The sequence below is a fragment of the Thamnophis elegans genome, chromosome 16, assembly GCF_009769535.1.
Source record: "Thamnophis elegans isolate rThaEle1 chromosome 16, rThaEle1.pri, whole genome shotgun sequence".
NCBI lineage: Eukaryota > Metazoa > Chordata > Lepidosauria > Squamata > Colubridae > Thamnophis > Thamnophis elegans.
The window spans coordinates 23,700,263-23,721,664 of record NC_045556.1 but is presented as its reverse complement, the minus strand read 5'-3'; the positions used below and the strand labels follow the sequence as shown (position 1 = coordinate 23,721,664).

The 21,402-nt window shown below is 44.0% G+C and overlaps 2 protein-coding genes across 2 annotated transcripts in view; one reads left to right on the top strand and one right to left on the bottom strand.

Moving 5' to 3' along the window:
* Positions 1–2,084, top strand: part of ITGA11 (integrin subunit alpha 11) — a gene marked incomplete at its 5' end in the record, with an annotated part of 87,993 nt that extends 85,909 nt beyond the window's left edge. The window contains 2 exons of the mRNA XM_032233173.1: positions 277–390; positions 2,013–2,084. Coding sequence (XP_032089064.1) covers positions 277–390; positions 2,013–2,084 — 186 coding nt within the window. The remainder of the gene's footprint in view (positions 1–276; positions 391–2,012) is intronic.
* Positions 2,085–6,751: 4,667 nt separating this feature from the next.
* Positions 6,752–15,542, bottom strand: FEM1B (fem-1 homolog B). Its single transcript, XM_032232966.1, has 2 exons — positions 14,235–15,542; positions 6,752–9,060 (listed from the first exon to the last, which is right to left on the bottom strand). The coding sequence occupies exons 1-2, from the start codon at positions 14,672–14,674 to the stop codon at positions 7,425–7,427; spliced, it is 2,076 nt and encodes a 691-aa protein (XP_032088857.1). The 5' UTR covers positions 14,675–15,542; the 3' UTR covers positions 6,752–7,424.
* Positions 15,543–21,402: the final 5,860 nt, after the last annotated feature.

The window sequence follows — 21,402 nt, the reverse complement described above, 5'->3', positions numbered from 1 at the left end:
AGAGCTTTTGCAGACCAAAATAGCTGGAACAATTATTGTTGTGGCTTTGTCTACTTACCTATTTCCATTGCAGAACTAAAGTACTTCTCTCTTGCTTACAAACCTCCTTAAACCACCTCAGATGGAGCAGGAGCGCCCTCTTCTGAGCAGTCGTGGCTCAGCAGCCATCTTGCCGGCCGAGGACTCCTCTTCTAGAACTCTCTGCAAATCATATCTGACTCCCTGGACCTTCCAAGAGTTCCCTGTTATGTCTCCCTGTTCTTTTCCCCCTTGTAGATTGCATTTGAGATCTCCAAAGTTGAAGAGCCCCACATCCCCATCTGGATCATAATCGGGAGCACATTAGGTGGTTTCCTGCTGCTGGCACTCCTCGTGCTGGCACTCTGGAAGGTAAGCCTAACAGCAACCCTCCAGGGCAGGCGCGGATGTATCAGGATGAGCTCATCGCCAGGAATACTTCTACAACTTTAAGCAGGCTGCCCATTTCAGAGGCAGCAGTTAATTGGGGCTAAACTTTTCCACGCAACCAGAGTGAACAAAGGAGCCAAAAAGCCATAATGCATGTTGTAATGCTGAATTCCCCTCGCCCAAACGCCCTTATCTTGGCATCGCATGTATTGAGTTATACTTGACACCCTCGGGAATACAGTAAAATAGTGGTTTAACATTTCTATAAATAGATTTTTTCCCAAAAACCCTTTTAATGACAACACAGAATTAGGCTTCCATTTTTGTGTATTAATGTACATTACCAGTTAATTCACACACTCACATTTTTTCATTATAGCAACAAACTAGCTGGTTCTTTTCTTAGGTAGGAATAACCAGATAAGTACGGTAATCCTTGACTTACAACCGTTCCTTTAGTGACTGTTCGAATGTACAACAGCACTGAAAAAAGTGACTTATGGCCATTTTTCACACAAGCATTGTGGCATCCCAAAGGTCATGTGATCAAATTTCAAATGCTTGCCAACTGATTCATAGTTATGACGGCCACAGTGTCCTGAGGTCACGTGATCACTTTTTGCCACCTTCTGACAAGTAAAGTCAGTGGGAAATCCAGATTCATTTAACAATGGTGTTATTAACTTAACAGTTGCAGGGACTCACTTAACAACTGTGGCAAGAAATGCCATAAAATGGGGCGAAACTCACTTAACAAATTCTCAGCAGCAGAAATTTGGGTCTCAAGTGTGGTCATAAGTCGAGGACTACCTATATTGCAGTGTTGGATTGCATCAACAGGGCACTGAGATCATAAGAAGGATAGTGCAGTCTACGCTGAACTGGCCTGACGAAGTACTGTCAGGTTGCTGAGGGATCAGACAGAGAGAGAGAGAGAGAGAGAGAGAGAGAGAGAGAGAGAGAGAGGAGGGGGGGAGGGAGGGAGACTCAGAGTGAGAACTCTTCCAGATTGCCTCCTGGAAATTTGGGTGGTGCATGCTGGAGCTTTCCCATAAAGGTTGAGTAGCCATTTGCTTGGGAAGGTCTCAAATTTCCTGTCCTCAGCGAACGCTTGGATGAAGATTTCCAAGACCTTCCTCTCAACCCAATGATTCTGGGAGATCTCTCAAAAAGTCCGAATTTTTTGACCTCCAATACTGTATGAATATCCTTGTAAACTAATTTTTCCCTCATTTAAACAGCACAAAAAGGAAAAACAGTTGTTGCTTATAGTCTTCCTATAATACATTGTGGTTGCTTCTTTTCCTCAATTGAGGTTTTATATGCTGCATAACAGGTAGAAAATCAGGTGGCTTTTTGACTTTTTCCCCCTTATTTCTTCATTGTTTAATTTTAAAATGTTTGAATTTTTTCATACCATTCTTTAAGCAAAAGTGAAAAGTTAATGTAGCCTATATGTCTTAATTAGGTGAATTAGAGTTAAAATTTATGGCATGCAGTTTCAGTGATTTGTTTGTTAAACAATTCAAAGTTCTAGAGTTGGCAAATTCAGTCAAGGCATGAAAGTTACAGAAGATTTTCTGCTTTGTCTTGTATCTCTTTAGCTTGGCTTTTTCCAAAGCGCCACCCGCAAGAGAGATGCAAGCCAGGATCAGACCGCCAAAGATTTGGACTAAGGTTTCCATGGTCTTGAGCATCTTGGCTTTTTTCTCACAACCAAGTTTACTTTGCTGCCTCGCCAGCCTCCATTTGCCTTGATCAGTTTCCCTGTTAGCTGAAAGCAACCCAGCTGCTACGTACTATCCTGCAAAGAAGCCTCCACCAGCAAGGACTTAAACTGGTTTTGTTTCCTTCTGCCTAAGACACTGGAACTATGCAATAATGACAGGGAGAGAGCAGATCCCCAAGGAGCAGCCTTCTCTTTAACATGACCTACTTGCCAGAAGACTCTTAGGAAGAGCCTCTCATCCTTTACATGTCTACGGCACATGCAAGATTCTTTGGGAGGATACACTTCTCAGTCTGCATTTTCATTGAGGAAACTTTGTTCCTAGAATAAAAAGAAGTGGAAAGTCTAGAAGATTCACACAGATACTTGAGGTTTCACATTCCTTCGTTCAAGCTGCCAAGGGCAAACAAACCAGACAGAAGCATCTACAGTGCATTTCCTTGAAAACAAATCACCTTGCTAGCATAAAATGGTGTTTTATTCCAGATTACTTCAGGACTCACAAATCTTGCCAGACAAAAGTTGCTTTCAAATCAGATCTGCACACCTGCTGTGCGCAAATTGGGATCACTAGAACTAAGCGGAAATTCATTTGAAGATGGGCACAAGTAGCAGAATTTTACTGTCAGGTATCTGAAGAGCAAAGAAAATGGACAGAGTCGATCAGTAATCATGTTACCAGCCAGATTATATTTGCAAGTGTACCAATAAAGCCAGGCACTCGGTGGTTCTGAAGGCCCAGGCCGATGATCCAATGAGGTGGCTTCTGCATACAGGATTTTTTCATTCTCAAAGCAAGGAGTGCAGAAGTGCTCATAAAGAGAACCCACTAAACAACCTACCAGCTTTTCTTTTAAGTTCTTGTGTGGAAATTGTCTTTTTATATGCACTGAACAAATACCCCCATTACAAGCACCTTAATGCAAATCTTCAATCCTCAGCTGTATATACTTATTTAGAAAATGTTTAACTTTCTTATTTTTAAGGTGACTTTAAGAAAACCAGTTTGAAGAATATTCCCCAAGTTGTTCAATTTCCAAAATCAACCAGTAAGGAAAATTGTAGTATATGTATATACTTCTGTATATTGGAAAGGGTTTAATTGACTATTTTTCTTCTTTTGCATATACTTATTTATGGCAGTGTTAATATTGATAAGTGAAAATGAGATATTGGTTCAGCTGAATTCAGTAACAATTGTACCACTAGGTTTTTTTTAAAGAATAGGGCAAAAGATTAAACAGTTTTAAAATACGTTCAAATATTCTCCTTTGCCTACAGCCAGTTTTAATGCAGTACAAATATAACTTTCCCATTGGCTGAATATTACACACTCAGCTCTGACATTCAGTGGAAGAATCTGGTTACTCAAGAAGTTAACAGTTGTGAGAGGCTGTAGCTGAGCAACCTGAAGCGCTCAAAAGCCACAGGTTTCTTGGTACCTTGGCTAGAATTGCCACCAGACATCGTCCTTAATGTGAAAGAAAAGAGGGGGCTATTATGTGATGGGAAATTGTCCTATTAATTGCAATGAATATCACATTTAATTCAAACATTAGTTTTCTGTCCACTTTTGGGCTTGAGGCCTAAAAAACTCAAGTGGACCTTTGACTGACCCTCTCAAAAATCTATTCACACATACCAGGACATTTTAGTGATAAAGTGAAACTGTTGCTTTCACAGATGGTGTAGAGGCAGGCAAGAAGTCTCTTTAGAAGAAGCAAAATGGACTCTTAAGATCAACTGTTGTGATTTTATTTTTTTAATTTGCTTTGTGAAGGAGGTGATAGTTTTTCTTTTTCAAGACAACTTAGAAATATTTCAAATAAATTCCATTTGGATAGATATTCTGCCTACATTCTGGATTATATATCTGAATACTGTTTATGTCTGCCATGCTGTTTCTCATTCTTCAGCCCGGTATGTTTTTGCTCCTTTGATTGTTGGAATATTTTAAGCCTGAATAAGCAACTGCCTTAAAAGCCTGAGGTGGCTAATACCTCATTTTATACCAAAATTCCAGTCCTTACCTTAGGATGGATCTTGAGAGAATTGAACCCTGGGCCCTATCTAACAAAATGAAATTCAATGTAGAGAAAAGTTAAGATTTTACACTTAGGCAAGAAAAACCAAAAGGATACATATAGACTGGGTGAAGCCAGGCTTAATAGCAGTAACGATGACCTTGGATCTTGGCATCTTAGGGGACAATCATTTACAGTAAGTATGAGCCAACAGTGTGCCGCAGCAGCCAAAAAAGCCAATGCAGTCCTAAATTGCATTAACAGAGGGATTCAATCAAGATCAAGTGGAGTACTTAAAACAACTCTATAAAACCTTAGTAGGGCCACACCTAGAATCCTGCATCCAGAGGTTGAGACTCTAGAAAGAGTGCAGAGAAGAGCAGCCAAGATGATGAGGGGACTGGAGGCTAAAACATACGATGAACAGTTGCAGGAACTGGGCATGGCTAGTCCAGGGAAGAGAAGGACCAGGGGAGACATGATAGCAGTCTTCTAATATTTGAGGGGCTGCCACAGAGAAGAGGGGGTCAAGCTGTATTCCAAGGCACCTGAAGGCCAGACAAGGAATAATGGATGGAACCTGATTCAAGGAGAGATTCAACCTGGAAATAAGGAGAGACTTTCTGACAGTGAAAACAATCAACCCATGGAACAGAAGTTACCTTTGGAAGTTGTGGGAGATTCATCACTGGAGGGTTTTAAGAAGAGACTGGACTGTCATCTATCAGAAATGGTGCAGGGTCTCCTTGGGTGGGGGATTGGACTAGATGACCTACCAGGTCCCTTCCTGCTTGCTCTGCTCTATTCTATCCTGATTCATTCTATTCTATTCTATTCTTTGAATTCCTTTCCATTCTATTCTAAAGTGGATTAGATATGTAATAGATTAGATTGCAATATACTCTTCAGATGAAAAGAAGCAGAAGAACTCTTTGTATTAGACACTGGGAATCAACAACAGGAAGACACTTTCCTCCAATGGCAACAATATGGCCCTTACATGTTCTGTTTTAGGAAGACATATAAAATGTTCTTGAAACAAATAGTAACCTATAGTAGAATGTGAGCCATGTACTTTTCCAGTGGGACTGGAGGCCAAAGGATATCAGCCATCTCAATTGTGGCCTATCAGCTCACACAAAGTTCATTGCTTATATCGCTATTTTCCAAATCTAATCTGTTCAATGAAATTTCTTGGGACAACCCTTGATACAATGTTCATTCGAAGCCTTTTACTTGTGCTTAAAAGAAACACAATAATTACACAGTTAATTAAATTAGACTAAAAACAAAAATAACCATGTATATATTTATAAAATTTTAACCCGGTTTTCATTGTTCAAAATAAACTCCATGGCCAGGTTTTCCAAGACACACTTAAAAGTAGAACCACACATTGAGTTTTCAGAGTTTGCATTGTTATGGCTTTGAAGAACTGAAGTTTCTAAGTTGCTGAACCAGCTCCATAATACACAACTAACAAATTGTAGCATGAGGACAAGCCAACAAAAAAGTTGTTTCACATCATTTGATGTGATTATTTGGTTCAAGCATCATTTGGAAAACTACAATGGCATGTTTAAAAGAAATACTGTAATTTATAAATAACAATCATTGCTTTCATTAAAAAAAATAACACAACCGAAAGCAAAGGTATTATAGTTTATCATTGAATTCTAGACTTGGAGGAGGTCTTGCTCCATGCAGGCATCTACTGGGTGTTCTTCAAAATCATACTTCCCTCCCTTGGATTAACACACGCTTGCCATTCTTAAGCATTCTAGGACTTACAAAGCAATTGTTGCAACTGACAAATCAGTGGATTAACAGAGAAGAAGGCAGGCACCACAATCAGAAATAGAGGCAATGCATGTATTTTACAATATTTTGCATCTATTTGAAAATGGAAAGTTTATATGCAATGGGCAGAATCCACTTCCCCCTGAAAAAACATTATGCCCTTACTGATGTCAAAGAGGCAGCAGTAACAGATCATATTTGCAATGTGAGAAATTAGAATTAAGACCTGGTTTCACATTCAAGATTTTATTTGTAGTACAAACACATACCTGTGCCCAGAATGTCTTTCCCGAATAGAACTGACTCATTTTTTAAAAATGACAGACCATTCTTCCACATTTTGACAAAGTGACATTTAAAATAATGGCAAGTGCTTCCAAAGACCTGTCAAAACTCTAGCTCTAGACCACTGACGTTTCTGCTAAAAAGATGCTTTCCCAGATCAAGTATTTTTTCACACAAGTTACTACAAAGAATGAACAAGATGGCCTTGGGAGAGGGGCATTTTGTGGGGGAAGGGGAAATCCTAAATGGAGCCATGATCAATAGACTGAAAACACATTACTTTCAGGGCAGGACAACATCAATTATTCTTCCCTGATCCTTCCTGCTACAATTTTCAAATATTATTTCTAAAAAAATATGAGCTCATCTTTTGAAAAAATCCTTGCTTGCCAGCTAGTTGGAAGATAGTAGGAAAACGCATTTCAGATAAAATTCTAGGTGAGGGGCTGTCCAAAACCACCACACTTACCCATTCACATATAAATACCCACAGCATTTTTTGCTCAACTGAAAAAATACTTCTGCATAAAGAACTGAGTTGGAAGAGTTGTGTCAATATTTTTTTCTAACAATCAATGAAAAATATACTATCAAGAAGCCCATTCTCTTTTCTGAAGTTCTGCCTCATGAGAAATAATTGGTTATTTTTATTTCACTGCAAGCAGAAATTGGAAACAAAAGTTGTCGATATCGGTGGGAATGAAAAAACGTTAAAAAAAACAGGCTGGTGAAGAATACATTTCCCTGGATTGTGTTATATGTGTCAATAAAATCCCAGCAATAATTATCACCTCCATCTGCCCCCCCGCTCCCACCCGCACTGGATGACTCCCCAGACTGCTGCATAGGTACGTAACTGGCTCGATCTATCAAATGCAAAAGACTTGGCAGGTAGCTGCTTAAAGCATTCTCAGCTGTCAATGGTGAAACCCGTGTGCATCATAGTACTGTATCAAAATATTTTACCCTTATTATAATTTAGAGTTTGCTTTGTTCTCCTCAAAGGGGAAAAGACCCCATTTCTCCTGCCACCAGGTGACACATTTGGAAACCAAAGCAAAACACTCAAGAGCTGACTGAAAAAAAAATGGGAAAGGAAAGAAGATGCAAATTCTCTGCCTGACATTTTATTTGACCCTTCATGGAGGGAAAGTGAGAGATCACCATCTAGATGCGGCCTAGTGGAATTCTACAAATTCTTCCAATGCTTTGGGGATCTGATTGTGATAACTGATGTGATGAACCCGCACAGCTCGAGCAGCCAGGCACTTCAGGCTCAGTTTCATTTGAGTCTTCAGGAGGATTTCAGACACTCCCGTCGTACTTTTGTCGAGGGGAGTTTTTTTCTGTTTGTTTGTCATATCAGTATGAGCACCGGCCTCAACCAAGCTGATGATGATCGAATGCAAGGTCAAAAAGTCACTAATGGGCCTGTTGTACTGGACTATGACGTGCAGCGGAGTGTTGCCCTCCTGGTCCACCGCGTTGACGTCAGCGCCACAGTCCAGAAGGAGCTTGGTGACCAGGGCGTTAGGGAAGCTGCAGACATCGTTGGTGTGGAAGTCATCAACTGGCGTACCGGAGTTGACAGCGTGGTGCAACAAACTAGACCCATCTCGTGTCCTGGGATCCAGGTGGATTAAGTTATAAATCTGTTTATTAATTCGTGATTGTTCCTCGTCCCTACACTGGGTTTTGGTTGAGATGCACACCAAGTACAAGAAGGTAAAGATATTGCATTCATAGTTGTCCATGGCTGTGTGAAGCTCGGCTTCTGGAGAGCTTTTGACCCTGGCCATGCCTTGCTCTATCTCCAGGACGCTACATCTCAAGACGCTCTCAATGTCCTTGGCTTTCACAGGCTCATTCAAGTGTATCATCTGAGAGAAAACTTGAGCGAATCGGAGAAGGTCCTTGTGGGTATTCCTACTGCCTCTCTGTCGCAAATGCAAAGCATGGAGCCAGAGCTTAATGCACTGTTCAAACTGCATGTTATCAGCATAAACAGCACCACGGTAAATAATTGGATGCGACACATCAATGTTATCAGAGCCTAGGATCCGCTCACGGACAATGAGACCCTCCATGTGCAAAGCATCTCGGTCCTGGCGAATGCATTCTAGCTCCTGAGGAGTTCGGCATTCCGTCCGGTTGCCATAGGCTTCTATCTGGGGCAGGATGTCCTTCTCTATAAGGTTCTCGCTATCTCTGTACCGCTCGAGCATGGCTAAATATAAATAATGATAGGTCTTCATGATGTCGTAATTTTCCCGGTCGTTTGCAAAGGAGGCGCCCAGGAGTTCCAAAGCTTCGATCCTGCTCTTGCGGTCACAGTCGGCATGTGCCAACAACAGCTCCACAACATCAGCTTTACAGCTCTCCGCAGCTACCTTCAGTGGCGTCATTCCATGACCATTCACCATCATGGCAGATTTCCACTTGACCAGCTCCCGGACAATCTCCAAGTGACCCGCCTCAGCTGCAAAGTGCAATGCTGTAGCGCCACAGTGTGCTTTGGCATTGGGATCAGCATGCTGCTCTAGAAGGAAGCGCACCACGTCGACATGGCCCTTGTAAGCAGCGATCATAAGGCAAGTGTTGTCATACTTGTTAGCGATGCTGATGTTGGCATTGTTCTCCACAAGGTATTTGACGATGTCCAGCCTGCCGTCAAAGCAGGCAGCCCGCAGAGGGGTGGAATTGGTCACGGTAGTGTGGTTAACATTTGCTCCATGGCTTACGAGAAGCTTGACAACTTCGAAGTGGCCAGCCCCAGCTGCACACCACAGTGCCGTGGCTCCATCAATGACATAACTATGGAAAAAGAAGAGAGAAATTGTGTACAACAGCTGTACTTTTAGCACAGGCTTTAAAACAAGTCCATGAGAAATAAGTGATGGAGTTTCTCTGGTCAGAGAGAAGGAGGGAGAGTGCAAAGGACGGGTATTAAATGAAAGACCAAGGGTAGCCTTAAGGATTGTGCTTTTGTATAGGCACAATAACAGGGCAGCTATATACAGTAAGTTCTGTACATTGGAGAATACAAGGCCAGTTTTTCAAGTGCAATTTCACACAACAGTGAAACAGCCAATCCATAATAAGCCAGCTGGTAGGAACTGTTTGCCAGCGACATTAACAGACAGTTTACAAGATACAACCATGGCATACAACAGAGATACTGAAGAGCACTATACCTAATAACTGATCAAAAACATGATCACATTCTAATAGATGAGCTATGGTCCTTAAGTATGTTCTCGTATAAGATATGCATGATGGAAAAGCCCCAAAATTCTGAGAAAGGTCACCAAAGTTTAAGTAAATGCATGCGTGAAAAGTTCAAGGGGGGGAGAGGAAGACTTCTACTCATCTCATTTTGCTTAAAAGGGTGGTAGCAATTTATAATCTCAGGAAAACTCCATGATATAAACCAGAGACAAGTTCATTTATTGAAGGGATGCAATGGCACAGCTTTTCATGTTGTGAAACAAAAGGAACTAGTAAATCCAAAGTATGTTAACCAACTGAACATAAGTTTATTATGCAACCCCCCCCCCAAAAAAACACACCCGAAGTAGTAGAACTAGCAGAATTTAAATGAAGCTACTCAGCTTTGTGTGTGTGTGTTTGTTTCTGGCAGAGTTTGTTTTTTATTAATGTTTAATTAAATAACCAAATGTATCTGGAATCTGGCATGCTTTATCTTCTTAGAAGAGGTAACTATGTCTCCATGTCACCCTTTCACAGGAAGTCTCACCTCACGCTGCTGTCCCACCCTTTCTGTCCCACCCTTTCCAGGATAGTTGGTGAGTGGAGGGAAGTTACTAGAAGGGAGTTTAAAAACAATAGGCAACCTCCTGGTGCAGTGAAACACTTGGGTCCAAAGCTGCTTAAAGAAAAGAAAAAACGGAGGTCTTTGGTGTTTCCTCTTCTAACGTGTTGTGGATGTGTAACAGATGCTTCAGGGGAAGCCCCTTCTGAAACGCTCCGTAGATTCTTAAAGAGTTTCTTCTGGATACCAGAAGCGACCGCCTGCAGTGTCTTTTTCAAGGACACCCCTGTGAACTAAGGATAATTTAAAAGAGCTCCTTTAACAAGCCTAATGGGATGGAAGCAAAGCAAGTGAAGTTTAGCTACAGGCTCTACCTATCTAGTTCCCAGTTCCAGCACTTAAAGTTCAACTTTGATAGCGCTTCAAATTAGGAGTTTTCAGAGGAAGCTATTGGTCTTCTCGCCTCCAATTAGACAATTTCTGCTGTTCAATTCTCCCTTCTCAAAACAGAAAAAAATAGCTTTTGTACTCAAAGATTTTAACATTAAATCACTTTCATTTTATCTAATTAGATGTTTCAACATAACCTTTCCTATCTTACCTAATCCATTTCACCAGGAGCAGAGAGCAAGTGGGATGTCTGGCTGTACTTAGGCCTCTCTAAGCTCCCCTCCTTGGTGGTATCTCCCACAGCTCTCAGCAACCTCACTCTTCAGCGATGTCACAGAAAGAAATTATCAAGCAGATTTGGCCCAAAAGAGAGGGAGAAAGGTGGCCAATGAAACAGCAGATACTGGACCTCTCCCGAAAACAAGCCCTGGGCCATTTTTTCACACCTGAGCCTAATACAAGCACCACCCCCAAAATAAGCCCTAGTTCTGCCCTGCCCAGCACCACCACTTGGCTGTACAAGGTGGGGTGGGGTGCATGCGTACAAATGAAGCTAAGGCGGGGGTGGGGGGTGGAGCTGCCCCACAGGCCCTGTACCTGCTTACTTTACGACCACTGCAGCCAGAGCTCCCACAACCTGACACCTGTTGCACCGCTGCCCAACTTCTTCTGTGGCTGCTTACAGTCGCTCACGGCCAGATGCCACGTGGCGCATCGCGCCAGTTCCACTGCTTGTGGCAGGATGCCGTGAGCAGTGCACCGTTGACACTGCTCACACACACAACAGCACAACACACTACAATGCCTCCTGTCACCAGCGGCAGCACCAGCGCAATGAGCCACATGGAGTCCGGCCATGAGCAGCTGCAGAAGTCAGGCAGCGGCACAACAGGTGTCGGTGCATGGGAGGCTGGATGTAGTGGTCCAAAGGTAAGTATGCCACCACTTGTGACAGGATGCCGTGAGGCCCAGTGCGACGGTGCCACCGCTCACACACAACAGCACAACACACCACAAAGCCTCCCACCGCAAACAGCCGCACCAGCGCAATGAGCCCTGTGGTGCATGGCCACAAATGGCTGCAGAAGACAGGCAGTGGCGCAACAGGTGTCGGGGCATGGGGGGCCTGGCTGCGGTGGTCCTAAGGTAAGGGGGTCTCCGGAAGACCTGGAGCTTATTTTGGGGCCCAAAAGGAAATAAGACCAGGTCTTATTTTCAGGGAAACACAGTAGGTATGAAATGCTCAGTATTGCATGATTAAGCAGTTCATATTTGTCCTTTGGTATGATATCTTTAAGTGAAATAAAGAATTTTAGTTTCACAGAAACAAGATCTTCTACACCAGTAAAATGCCAGTCTGACTGGAATGAACAGAGGAAGAAAACTGTAATGCACCCAAATTCTTCCCGATCAGATCTTTAAGCCCTTTTTCCAGTACTCCCAATGCTTCCCCTCTGGAAATACATAAAGAAAGCTCCCTACACTGAAAGACCTTCAAGGCTTCCCCCAGAGCTGCCCACAATGTTCCACCGAAATATAGAGCGGCTAATGTTCAAAGGCTTCCTGTCTTTTCTTTTTGCAGACAGTCATGGCAATAATGGGGGAAATGCCGGTGCTTCTTAATGGGTGGAGCTCTTTTTCTACAAAACATTAAGATCCCTGAATCTAATTATTGTCCTCATATAATGCAAGACACAGACTTGATTATGACCGTGAACAGTCCTGTGATCTGGACTTAGTGCATTAGCCTAAGTAAGGTATGCTTGAATAGATGCTTAATTTCTCACAGCCTTCTTCCCTTCCCTTGTAGCTTCCCAATTTCCCAATAAACTCCTGCCTTGCAGGAGAGAAAAATCATTCATGGCCCTAACAATAACAGGCGGTTCAGAGGTCCCCAAACTTGGCAACACTTGTGGACTTCAACTCTCAGGATTCTCCAGCCCACTCGGCTTTTAGCTTTGGTTTTAGCTTTAAGTTCATAAGTTCCTGCTGTGATTTAATGTTGCTGACTTCTTTTATGCAGATATTAACTACTCAGTATATTTCTCTAGTGATTTCACCCATATTTTATTTCATATAACATGCCCCTATTGCTTTATAGCAGCGATGGCGAGCCTTTTTTGGCTGACGTGCCAAAAGTGGGGGGAGCACGGGGGGGGTCGTGTGCGGGCATGCCACACCCATAATGCAATGCATGACACACACCTCCACTGCGCATATGCACATTACAGGCACTCCCCTCCATTTTTCTGCATGCTTTTTTCGCCCTCCCCAGGGTCCAGAGGCTTTATAGGAGCCTGGGGAGGGTGAAAACAGTCTCCCCCGCCCCTCCCAGAAGCCCTCCAGAGGCTTCAGGGACCTTCAGGAGGCTTCCCTGAAGCCTCTGGAGAAGTCAAAACGACCCTGCAAGCAAACCGGAAGTCCGTTCCCGAACTTCCGGTTTGCCCATGGGGTGGTTTTTTGCGCTCCGGAGGGTTCAGGGAAGCTCATGAAGCCTCCGGAGGGCCTCCAGGGGCGAGGCAGGGGAGGCTCTTTTCGCCCTCCCCAGGCTCCGATAAAGCCTCTGGAGCCTGGGGAGGGTGAAAAATGGCTTTAAAAAGGGTAAACTCAGCTGGCCAGCGCGTGCATGTGCGCCGGCCAGCTGAAAGGGCAGCACCTCGCGTGCCCTGACAAATGGTTCCGTGTGCCACCTGTGGCACGCATGCCATAGGTTCACCATCACTGCTTTATAGCTTAGTCAAAACCATCATGTGCACTAATATTGGTTACCCAAGTTGACCTCCCCTTTTCTTCCCATTGAACAGTGTATAATTGTACTTATTTTTGAGAAGTTCCCCTCCCTCCCCATTCTTCCTTTATGGATTTCTGTCCATGACATCCCACTATTACTTTCCTCATCTTTTGGAAACTGTCTCCGAGAAATCTACATACTCCAATTTAGTTTTTTGACATATTTTAAACCAGGGCCCCTCAAACTTGGCAACTTTAAGACTTGTGGACTTCAACTCCCAGAATTCTCCAGCCAGCATTAAAGTTGCAAAGTTTGATCTAATTGGAGAGACTGCAGAGGAAGGGATTACAAGAGAGTAAATTATGCTGGCTGGGGAATTCTGGGAGTTGAAGTCCACAAGTCTTAAAGTTGTCAAGTTTGAAGACCTCCGTTTTAAACGCTACCATGATATATTTTATCCCAACTCTCTTGTTTTTGCTTCTTCAACCAGTTCTTCCTTATTGGCCAGGATCAAATCTAGAAGAGCCCATCTTTTGGCCCCTTTTCTCCTTTCTGGAAAACGACCCAATGAACAAGACCAGGGAGAAGTGGATGAGATCTCCAGGTGAAGTTTCCTATGATGACCATATACGCCCTGGCCTCTTGCAGCTGAAATCCACAAGTCTTAAAGTTGCCAGGTTTGAAGACTTCTGTTCAGAGGGAATGAAATGATAAAAATGCCTAGGGAAGAGAAAGGAGGCAGTGAGAGGATGGCAAATCCTGCACACATCACCTCCTGTTGCATGCACTGTATCTCAAAACTTATGGGGATGAGTCCAGTGTCAGACTGCTCCCCTTCCTTATTATAGTCCAGCATGGTCAGAATTACACCACTTCGTCCCAGGGAACAAAGGAGCAACCTCATTCTCCCACTTGTAGGGATTGGGGACCATCGTTTATTTGACACCGATGCCATCCAGATGGAAGGAAGATGCCCACCTCACCATTTACACACGTAGGCACACCCCTGAAGGCCGCTGCCACGAAGTGGACCCCGCTCCCCTCGCCCCCCACCCGGGAGCGGGACCCTAAGCCGGGTGCCTGTCCCGCACCTACCCGTCGAAGCGGACGGTGCCGGTCTGCTGCGTCTGCACCCGGTAGTGCTCCAGCAGCAGGCGCACCACCTTGGCGTGCCCGTTGCGCGCGGCAATGATGAGCGGCGTGGATCGCTGCCCGCCTTGGTGCGTGACATGGCCCAGCAGGTAGCGGACGTCGCCCTCGGAGCGGTTGAGCAGCAGGGCGGCCAGGGTCAGCACCCGGCCCTCGCTGGCCGCCTTGTAGACGTAGCCGGCCAGGCTCTCCATGGCCGCCTGCTCCTGCGGGGACCGCCAGCGCGCCCCGCCGGCCTCCCCCGGAGGGGCCGGCGCCGGCCGGGGCTCCTCCCGCTCTCCCCCCTCCGTGGCTCCGCAGCGGGCACGGGCATGCGGGCCGACCCCCTTGGGGTCCGGGGGGGCGCCGGCGCTCCTCGTCGTCCCGCCGCTCCCGTCGCCCACCATGCGCGGTCGGTCAGTCGGGCCCCATGGCCGGCCGTGTCCGCATCTGCCGGGCAGCGCTCCTCCCGGGAAGGGGCCCTCGGGGCGCAGCGTCCGCCGGGACCGCCGGGGCGCCCGTCCTCGCCCTCGGCCGCGATCCTGCAGGAGCCCCGCGGAGGGCGGGCGGCGGCGGCACCCGGAGGAGCTGCGAAGTGCCGAGCCGCGGAGGCCTTCCCGGAGCGCCCCGGAAGGAGGACGGAACGCTTCCTGGCATGCTACGGGTGCCCGGAAGGGTCGCGGCGCTGTCGCTGCGGAGGGGCGGGGTTGGTGGCTACGGGCTACGGAACGTCGGACGCGCCCTTCCGGGAGTCCAATCGGCGTCAGTTGTTCTTAGCGCTCTTGCCTAGTCCCGGAATCGAAAGCAACCATCCAGTCCTCAAGAAAACCAATCCGTCCCGGAAACCGCTGCTCAGACGAAGTGAGTTCCGGAGCCCAAACAGTCCTGGCTGCTTTACGGTGCCGGTGTCTCCCGTCCTGCCTGTTTCCTGCCGAGAGAGCGGCAGGGGGGCGGCGTCGATGGAGCCACTGACCCGCTGGGCTCCCTGCACGCGCCAAGCCATGATTTGTGTGAAACGGCTATTCTTCCATTGCAAACTACTATAGGACCTATGGGGTTTGGTCGATTTAAACCTGGCGCGCGGTGCAAGCTCAGCCGTCAAAATCTCTTTTCGGGCTCTTGATGGGGAATGACAAAGCTCGTCCTCCAGGCCACCAGCAATTCCTGACCCGACGTCAGGGTGAGGTCCTTTCCTTGGTCCAGGCTTGGCAAGGGAGAACTTCCTTCCCTTCTGGCTTTAACTTAATCTCTGTTAAATTAACTGACTCCAATGCAACTGAATATGTGGCATACACAGCCCTGTTTGTTCACTGGATAAATTGTGTTTTCACCCTCTGCCTGATCTGTGATTGTAATAAACTCCGTCTATATGATATGGGGATGTGTAGTTTTACTTCTAGGACAAGAATATAAAAGTTCAGTCTAAACAGGATACAAAACTTGAAAGTTAAAGAAAAGTGAATTATGGGGTCCCGGTACAATTTCCTATGTTGCACTGAAATTGTTCAACAATTGTCACCTGTTGTGTGGGTTGCCTCTTTTGGCAGAAATTGTGAGCAGCAGCGTTTCCGTGCCTCCTCCTAGAGCTCCCTGTGACTTGCTCCAGAGGCCTTAAGGGGACTCAGCCTTTGTGCTGCCCTACTATCCATTTATAGTACCAACTGCCTCAGTAATGTGATCTTGCTAATTGGACCCAAGGCCTGTTCTGTATTGGTTTCAGTAACAAAATTAATAGTTAATTCAGAGTCATGCAATTGGAGATGCTGCCACCTGTAGAAATAACACAAGGCCAATTTCATGCATTATGTACGGACCTGATTCAACCACCAGACTCTTTCCACAGCCTGCACCAAAGAGGCAAGGGCAAAAAGAATCGAGAGTCTCTGCTGTGGATAATTCTATTTCCACTTGTTCTTCTTCCCCCAACCCTCATGGGCCTTGATAGGATCTTTACTCTTAATCTCCCAGTATAGATGATCTGAACGTGGTACTTCATGAGCATTGCACGTGCATCAAAGAAGCTCCTCAGGCTGGCAGGCAGAGATGTTATGCCACAAAAGCAGAAGTGAGAGGGTCCCCCCTCCAACCCCCGTTCTTTGAGGTTAGAGTTTCTCACTGCATAAATATGGTCATAAATTGGATTGCTTCAGTTCAGGAGTTAGCAAATTGTTGCTGTATATTCTGATTTATGCAATTTTCAGTGTACTTACTTATAAACAAATACTGGCTTCATCATCACCATTTTAGCCATTGTCTGTGCACTGCATGTTGAAGGCCTCTTCCGCCTGTTTCCAACCAATATGGTCCTGAGCTTCCCTTTGCCACTTGGGATCATAGATCCATCTTTCGTGGACCTTTTTAATCAAGTGGGATCTATTCTATGACTGCCTTGGTCCACCTGGCATAAGTTGTTCTTGCTATGTGACCAGTCCGTTTCCATTTCCATTCTTTTATTCTGTTATTCTCAACCAATTTTGTTGTATTTATTTTGTACCATGACAATAAAGACTATACTATTGATGATATCATATACTTTTGTTCTCTAATCCATGTGCAGGTCTTTCTAGCTTGTCTTGTAATGCCGGGCGTGTATCTTTCCATGGCTCTTTGTGCCACTCTAAACTTTTGTATCGATTGTGAGGTTCGTGCCACACAGGTAGCACACATGATCGAAAACCTTTTTCTTCATAGACGGAAATTGTTCTTGAAAATTATGCTTAGCTTACCAAATGCCCGTCAATGACATTTAATACGATGTTCAATTTCCTTTATTGTATCCTCTTCCACTGAGATCTTTTGGCCAAGGCACAGTATATGTAGTAGTCTACTATATCTAGTTCTCCAAATATAAAACTTTTTTCTTTCTTTGATGAATTTATTAAACATAACCTGGATCTTTTTCAGGTTTATTTTTTAAGCCAAATGGTTCTCCTGCTTTGTGCAGCTCTTGCATATGTCTTTGTAGCTCTTCTGGGTCTTGTGAGAAGAGAATATCATCATCTGCACATCTTAAGTGATTTAAATAGGCACCACTGATTTTTATTCCATCTTTTGCCCAATCTGGTTTGCAAAATACTTCTTCAAGGCAGGCTGAGAAAAGAATAGGTGATGTTGTATCGCCTTATCATACACCTTGCTCTATGTTGATTTCCACTTTAAGATCATTAAGGCAAATTGTTGCATTGTTTTTTCATATATTGATTGTAGTAAGTATATGTACTTGGTTGAGCAATGCCTTAATTATTGCTTGCAGGAACACCTTTTCGTAGTTAACAAAAGCCACACACTGAGGCCTGGTGTACCCATTGTGCGTTTCAATGACTTGCTGAACAACCTGGCTGTTCTGCTCCGGGCAATGAGGTTCTGCTCGGGCAGCCAGTTAACTCCACGCTTGGGAATATTTTTCAGATCAAGTTTATTGTCAGGAATCCTTAATAACAAAACTTACAGTTCAGTAATGAGGTTCTTCTGACTTTCCCTGATCTGTCCCTTCACGTAGTGTAAAAAGACATTAATTCCTCTAACCCATGCTGCTGGTGCAAAGCTGCTTCTGCTAGTGCTGACAGGGATTCAGTGAGTGTGAAGTAATAAACAATTTCCCGGGCAAAATACCCACTGCCCAATCAGGGAGCCCAGATATGGTCACATGTTATGGGACTACATTTCCCACAAGGTAGTTGCATTTCCCTTGAGATAGTTGTTTAAAGGAGACAGCTTCTAATCTTTAAATTAGCTGTATACTGTTGGGACAGCACACTCCCCACCTGGAATTATAAATTCCACTATCAACTAGCCTTTAACTAAAGATAAACAAAGGCATGGCATAAAAATGCAAACTGACTGCCTAACTAACTGAGATACACAAGGCATAGCATCAAAACAGTGCAAACAATCATATAAACATAAAGCATGCAAAGTTTGAGGTTCAAACTTCTAGTTCAGTCTTTTAGTTCATCGTTACAGGGTGGGGCTTGTTGCACAAGTCCCATAGGCCATGAGTTCCCGTAGACAGGGTGGGGCTTGTTGCACAAGTCCCATAGGCCATGAGTTCCCATGGACACAAGTCCCTTAGGCCACAAGTTCCAGTACATGTATTTGGGAATGAAGTTCCCTGCTGGTTCTGGCCAGTCACCTGTCTTCTGGCTCAGTAAGGTGGCTGGGGTAAGGGCAGTTGGTATCTCAGGATCCAAAAACTGGAACTTCCTGGGAGGAGCCTGCTGGTGGTGGCAGCAAAAAATCAGCTGCCTCCGAATTCCTGGCTACGTACCTGTTTAGAGGATCTTCCATCTGACGTCTTATCAGGTTTTCTTATCCTTCAGGCAAGAAGGAAAGAAGAAATCGTTTTGCTGGCAAATGCTCTTCGATTTTTGCAGCTTTTGTGCTTGCAGGGAGAGGGGGGCTAGCCCAAGGCAGAACGGCTGTCCGTGCTGGGAACTTCAAACTGCCTTGTGCGGGACAAAGTAGGTCTCCCCCACTCAGTTCAAAGTTTTGATTGATTTAATCTTATCACGAGCTGGATTCGTATTACAAGTGCAATAATTGTTTATCAAGATTTTAGCTTCTTTTCTTTTTCTCCTCCGAAAAACTATTTACTTAGAGGCTTTTAAAATGGCGCCGAGCAGGCTGGTTTCTCCGGTAATAACGAACACTTTTTGTTAATTGTCACAAGAATTCAAAACAAAGGAGATTGCTTATCATTTGTTTTGTTTCACAATCGGCCAGCAGAAGCTTTTTAATTAGTTTCATTTCTACAAGAATTTCACTCCCTCATTAATCTTGCTTATCTGGAAGTTAAATGGTGATGAATCTGCTGAACGGTCTTGTTACAATGTTTACTCACTGAAAGTTTTGCCAAGCCTTAAACTTCAAAGTAAAAGGGGAACTCAGCTTCTTTACTTAAAGCTGCATATTCAGGCAATAGAGTTTTATTAACTGCAGGCAGATAAATTTTGAAATGGCTTCAAAACTAAATATTAACTTGAAGTCGTCACCCTCTACTTCCAGGGGCACATCCTCAGTGCCTGGCACAAAGCTGCAGCCTCCGCTTCCTATGCCCCCTGCTGGGGATGTGTTAACGAAAGAATTTTTCCTGAGCAATCTAAGCGAGGCTCTTAATGCACTGACAATTAAAATGGAAGATATTTTTAGAGATAATAGAGAGGTGGTAAAGCAGGAGAGAAAAGAGGAAATAAAAGAAATGAAAGAAGAAATCAAAAGTGAAATAAAAGGACTTAAACAGGAGCTGTATGAGAAAATTGACGCTAAGGTTGGTAAAATTAGAGACGAAATGCTGAGACTTGTAACTGTATTAACAGAACATACTTCTGGAATGGAAGATACTCTAGAGGTTCTTAATGATGCCAACACTAACTTGACATTGAAAACAGAGGTGGTGGAACAAAAAGTGGAAAATGCTGAAAAAGAAATTATTATGATACAGTACCGACAAATGGAGTTCGCATTAAGAGTAAGGGGGCTGCGTGAGGAGAAACAGGAGAACCTGAAACAGATCCTATCGGAAGCTTTTGACCGCCTGATGGGAAGACCAGCGACCAACCTTGACTGGCAAATTGACAAAGCTTACCGCGTTAACTCCTGGCTGGCAAAGCAGAAGCAGCTTCCTCGAGACATCGTTATATATTTTACTACAAGAGAGCGTAGAAATATGGTATTGCAAGCGTCTTATAACACTAAGCTTCAAATTGGCGGTCAAGACCTGACTGTTTTGAAAGAGATACCACCTCAAATGTTAAGAGCCAGGAGAGACTACGCTTTTTTGGTCAAAGAACTCAGAAATCGTCAGATACAGTATAGATGGGATGCACCATTTGGCATTATATTTACATTTGATAAGCAAAGGTACCGCCTCAACTCTGTATGGAAAGCCCGAGATTTTTATTATAATATATTGAAGGCCGGATACCCTGCACCATCTGGACCTAGAGAAAGACCACAAGAAGGACAGGATAGACAGCAAACTACACAACCACCAGACAAGATGGAGCATCTCTCTTTTCTGGAAGTGCAAGGTGTTATGGAACAAAGACCTAGCCGCATGACTACTAGACGAATGGAGAAACAAGCTAAAAAGCAACAGCATCAACAATCACCGGCCATCGATCAAGGAACTACAATAACAAATCTGGAAGCAGTGGGAGGAGCTAGACCTAAGGTTAAACAGGCCATGCAGGAAGCTCTAAAAATGCTTCAGCCAACCAAAGATGACAACTAAGATTTTAACATGGAATGTCAACGGACTGAATTCTCCACAGAAGAGGAAGAAAATATTTCATTATCTCAAACAGTTTAAGAACGATGTAATTTGTTTGCAAGAAACTCATATCAAGTCAACTGATCAAAAATATTTGATCAACTCAAAACTTGGTCAACATTTTGCAGCTTCCGCTATGGAAAAGAAGAATGGTATAGTTGTATACTTAAGAAAAGATATGAAAGCTGAATTAATAGAAGCAGATCCCTTCGGAAGATATATTGCTTTAGACTTAATCCTAGAAGGGAAAAAAACATTACTTTTGGGAATTTATGCTCCCAATCAACAGCAAGATAGATTCTATAGAAATCTTCATGCTAAATTAGTACAGTGGGACTATAGTTCCTGTATACTATTGGGTGACTGGAATGGAGTGATAGACACTAAGAGAGATAAGAAGATTTCCCGCCTAAATACTAAGATGCGAGCAAAGTTACCCAAACCTTTCTTTGACATTATGGATGACTTTGAATTGAGAGATATTTGGCGAGAAAGAAATGCAGAGGAATATGACTTCACTTTCTTCTCGGACAGGCATCAATCCCTTTCAAGGATTGATTTTATTCTAACCACTAATGATTTGCTTTCTAGGGTCAAGAAAACAAAGATTGCGGCTAGGGTCCTTTCGGACCATAACCCAGTTTGGATGGAGTTGGGAAGGGTAGTGCAGGCAAGAAGGTCTTGGAGATTGAATGAAAACTTATTTAGATATGAAAAGTATATTAATGATTGTAAAAAATTACTATCTGAATATTTTGTTTTGAATATGAATAAGGGTACATCTATGGAATTTGTATGGGATGCAAGCAAAGCGTATATGAGAGGAGTCCTGATGAATATAAATAAAACACATAGAAATAAACA

Coding starts and splice junctions, on each gene's coding strand:
- FEM1B (XM_032232966.1), bottom strand. CDS start 14,674: ATGGTGGGCGACGGGAGCGGCGGGACGACGAGGAGCGCCGGCGCCCCC. Junction 9,061..14,234: donor GGCACCGTCCGCTTCGACGG/GTAGGTGCGGGA, acceptor CTTTTTCCATAG/TTATGTCATTGATGGAGCCA.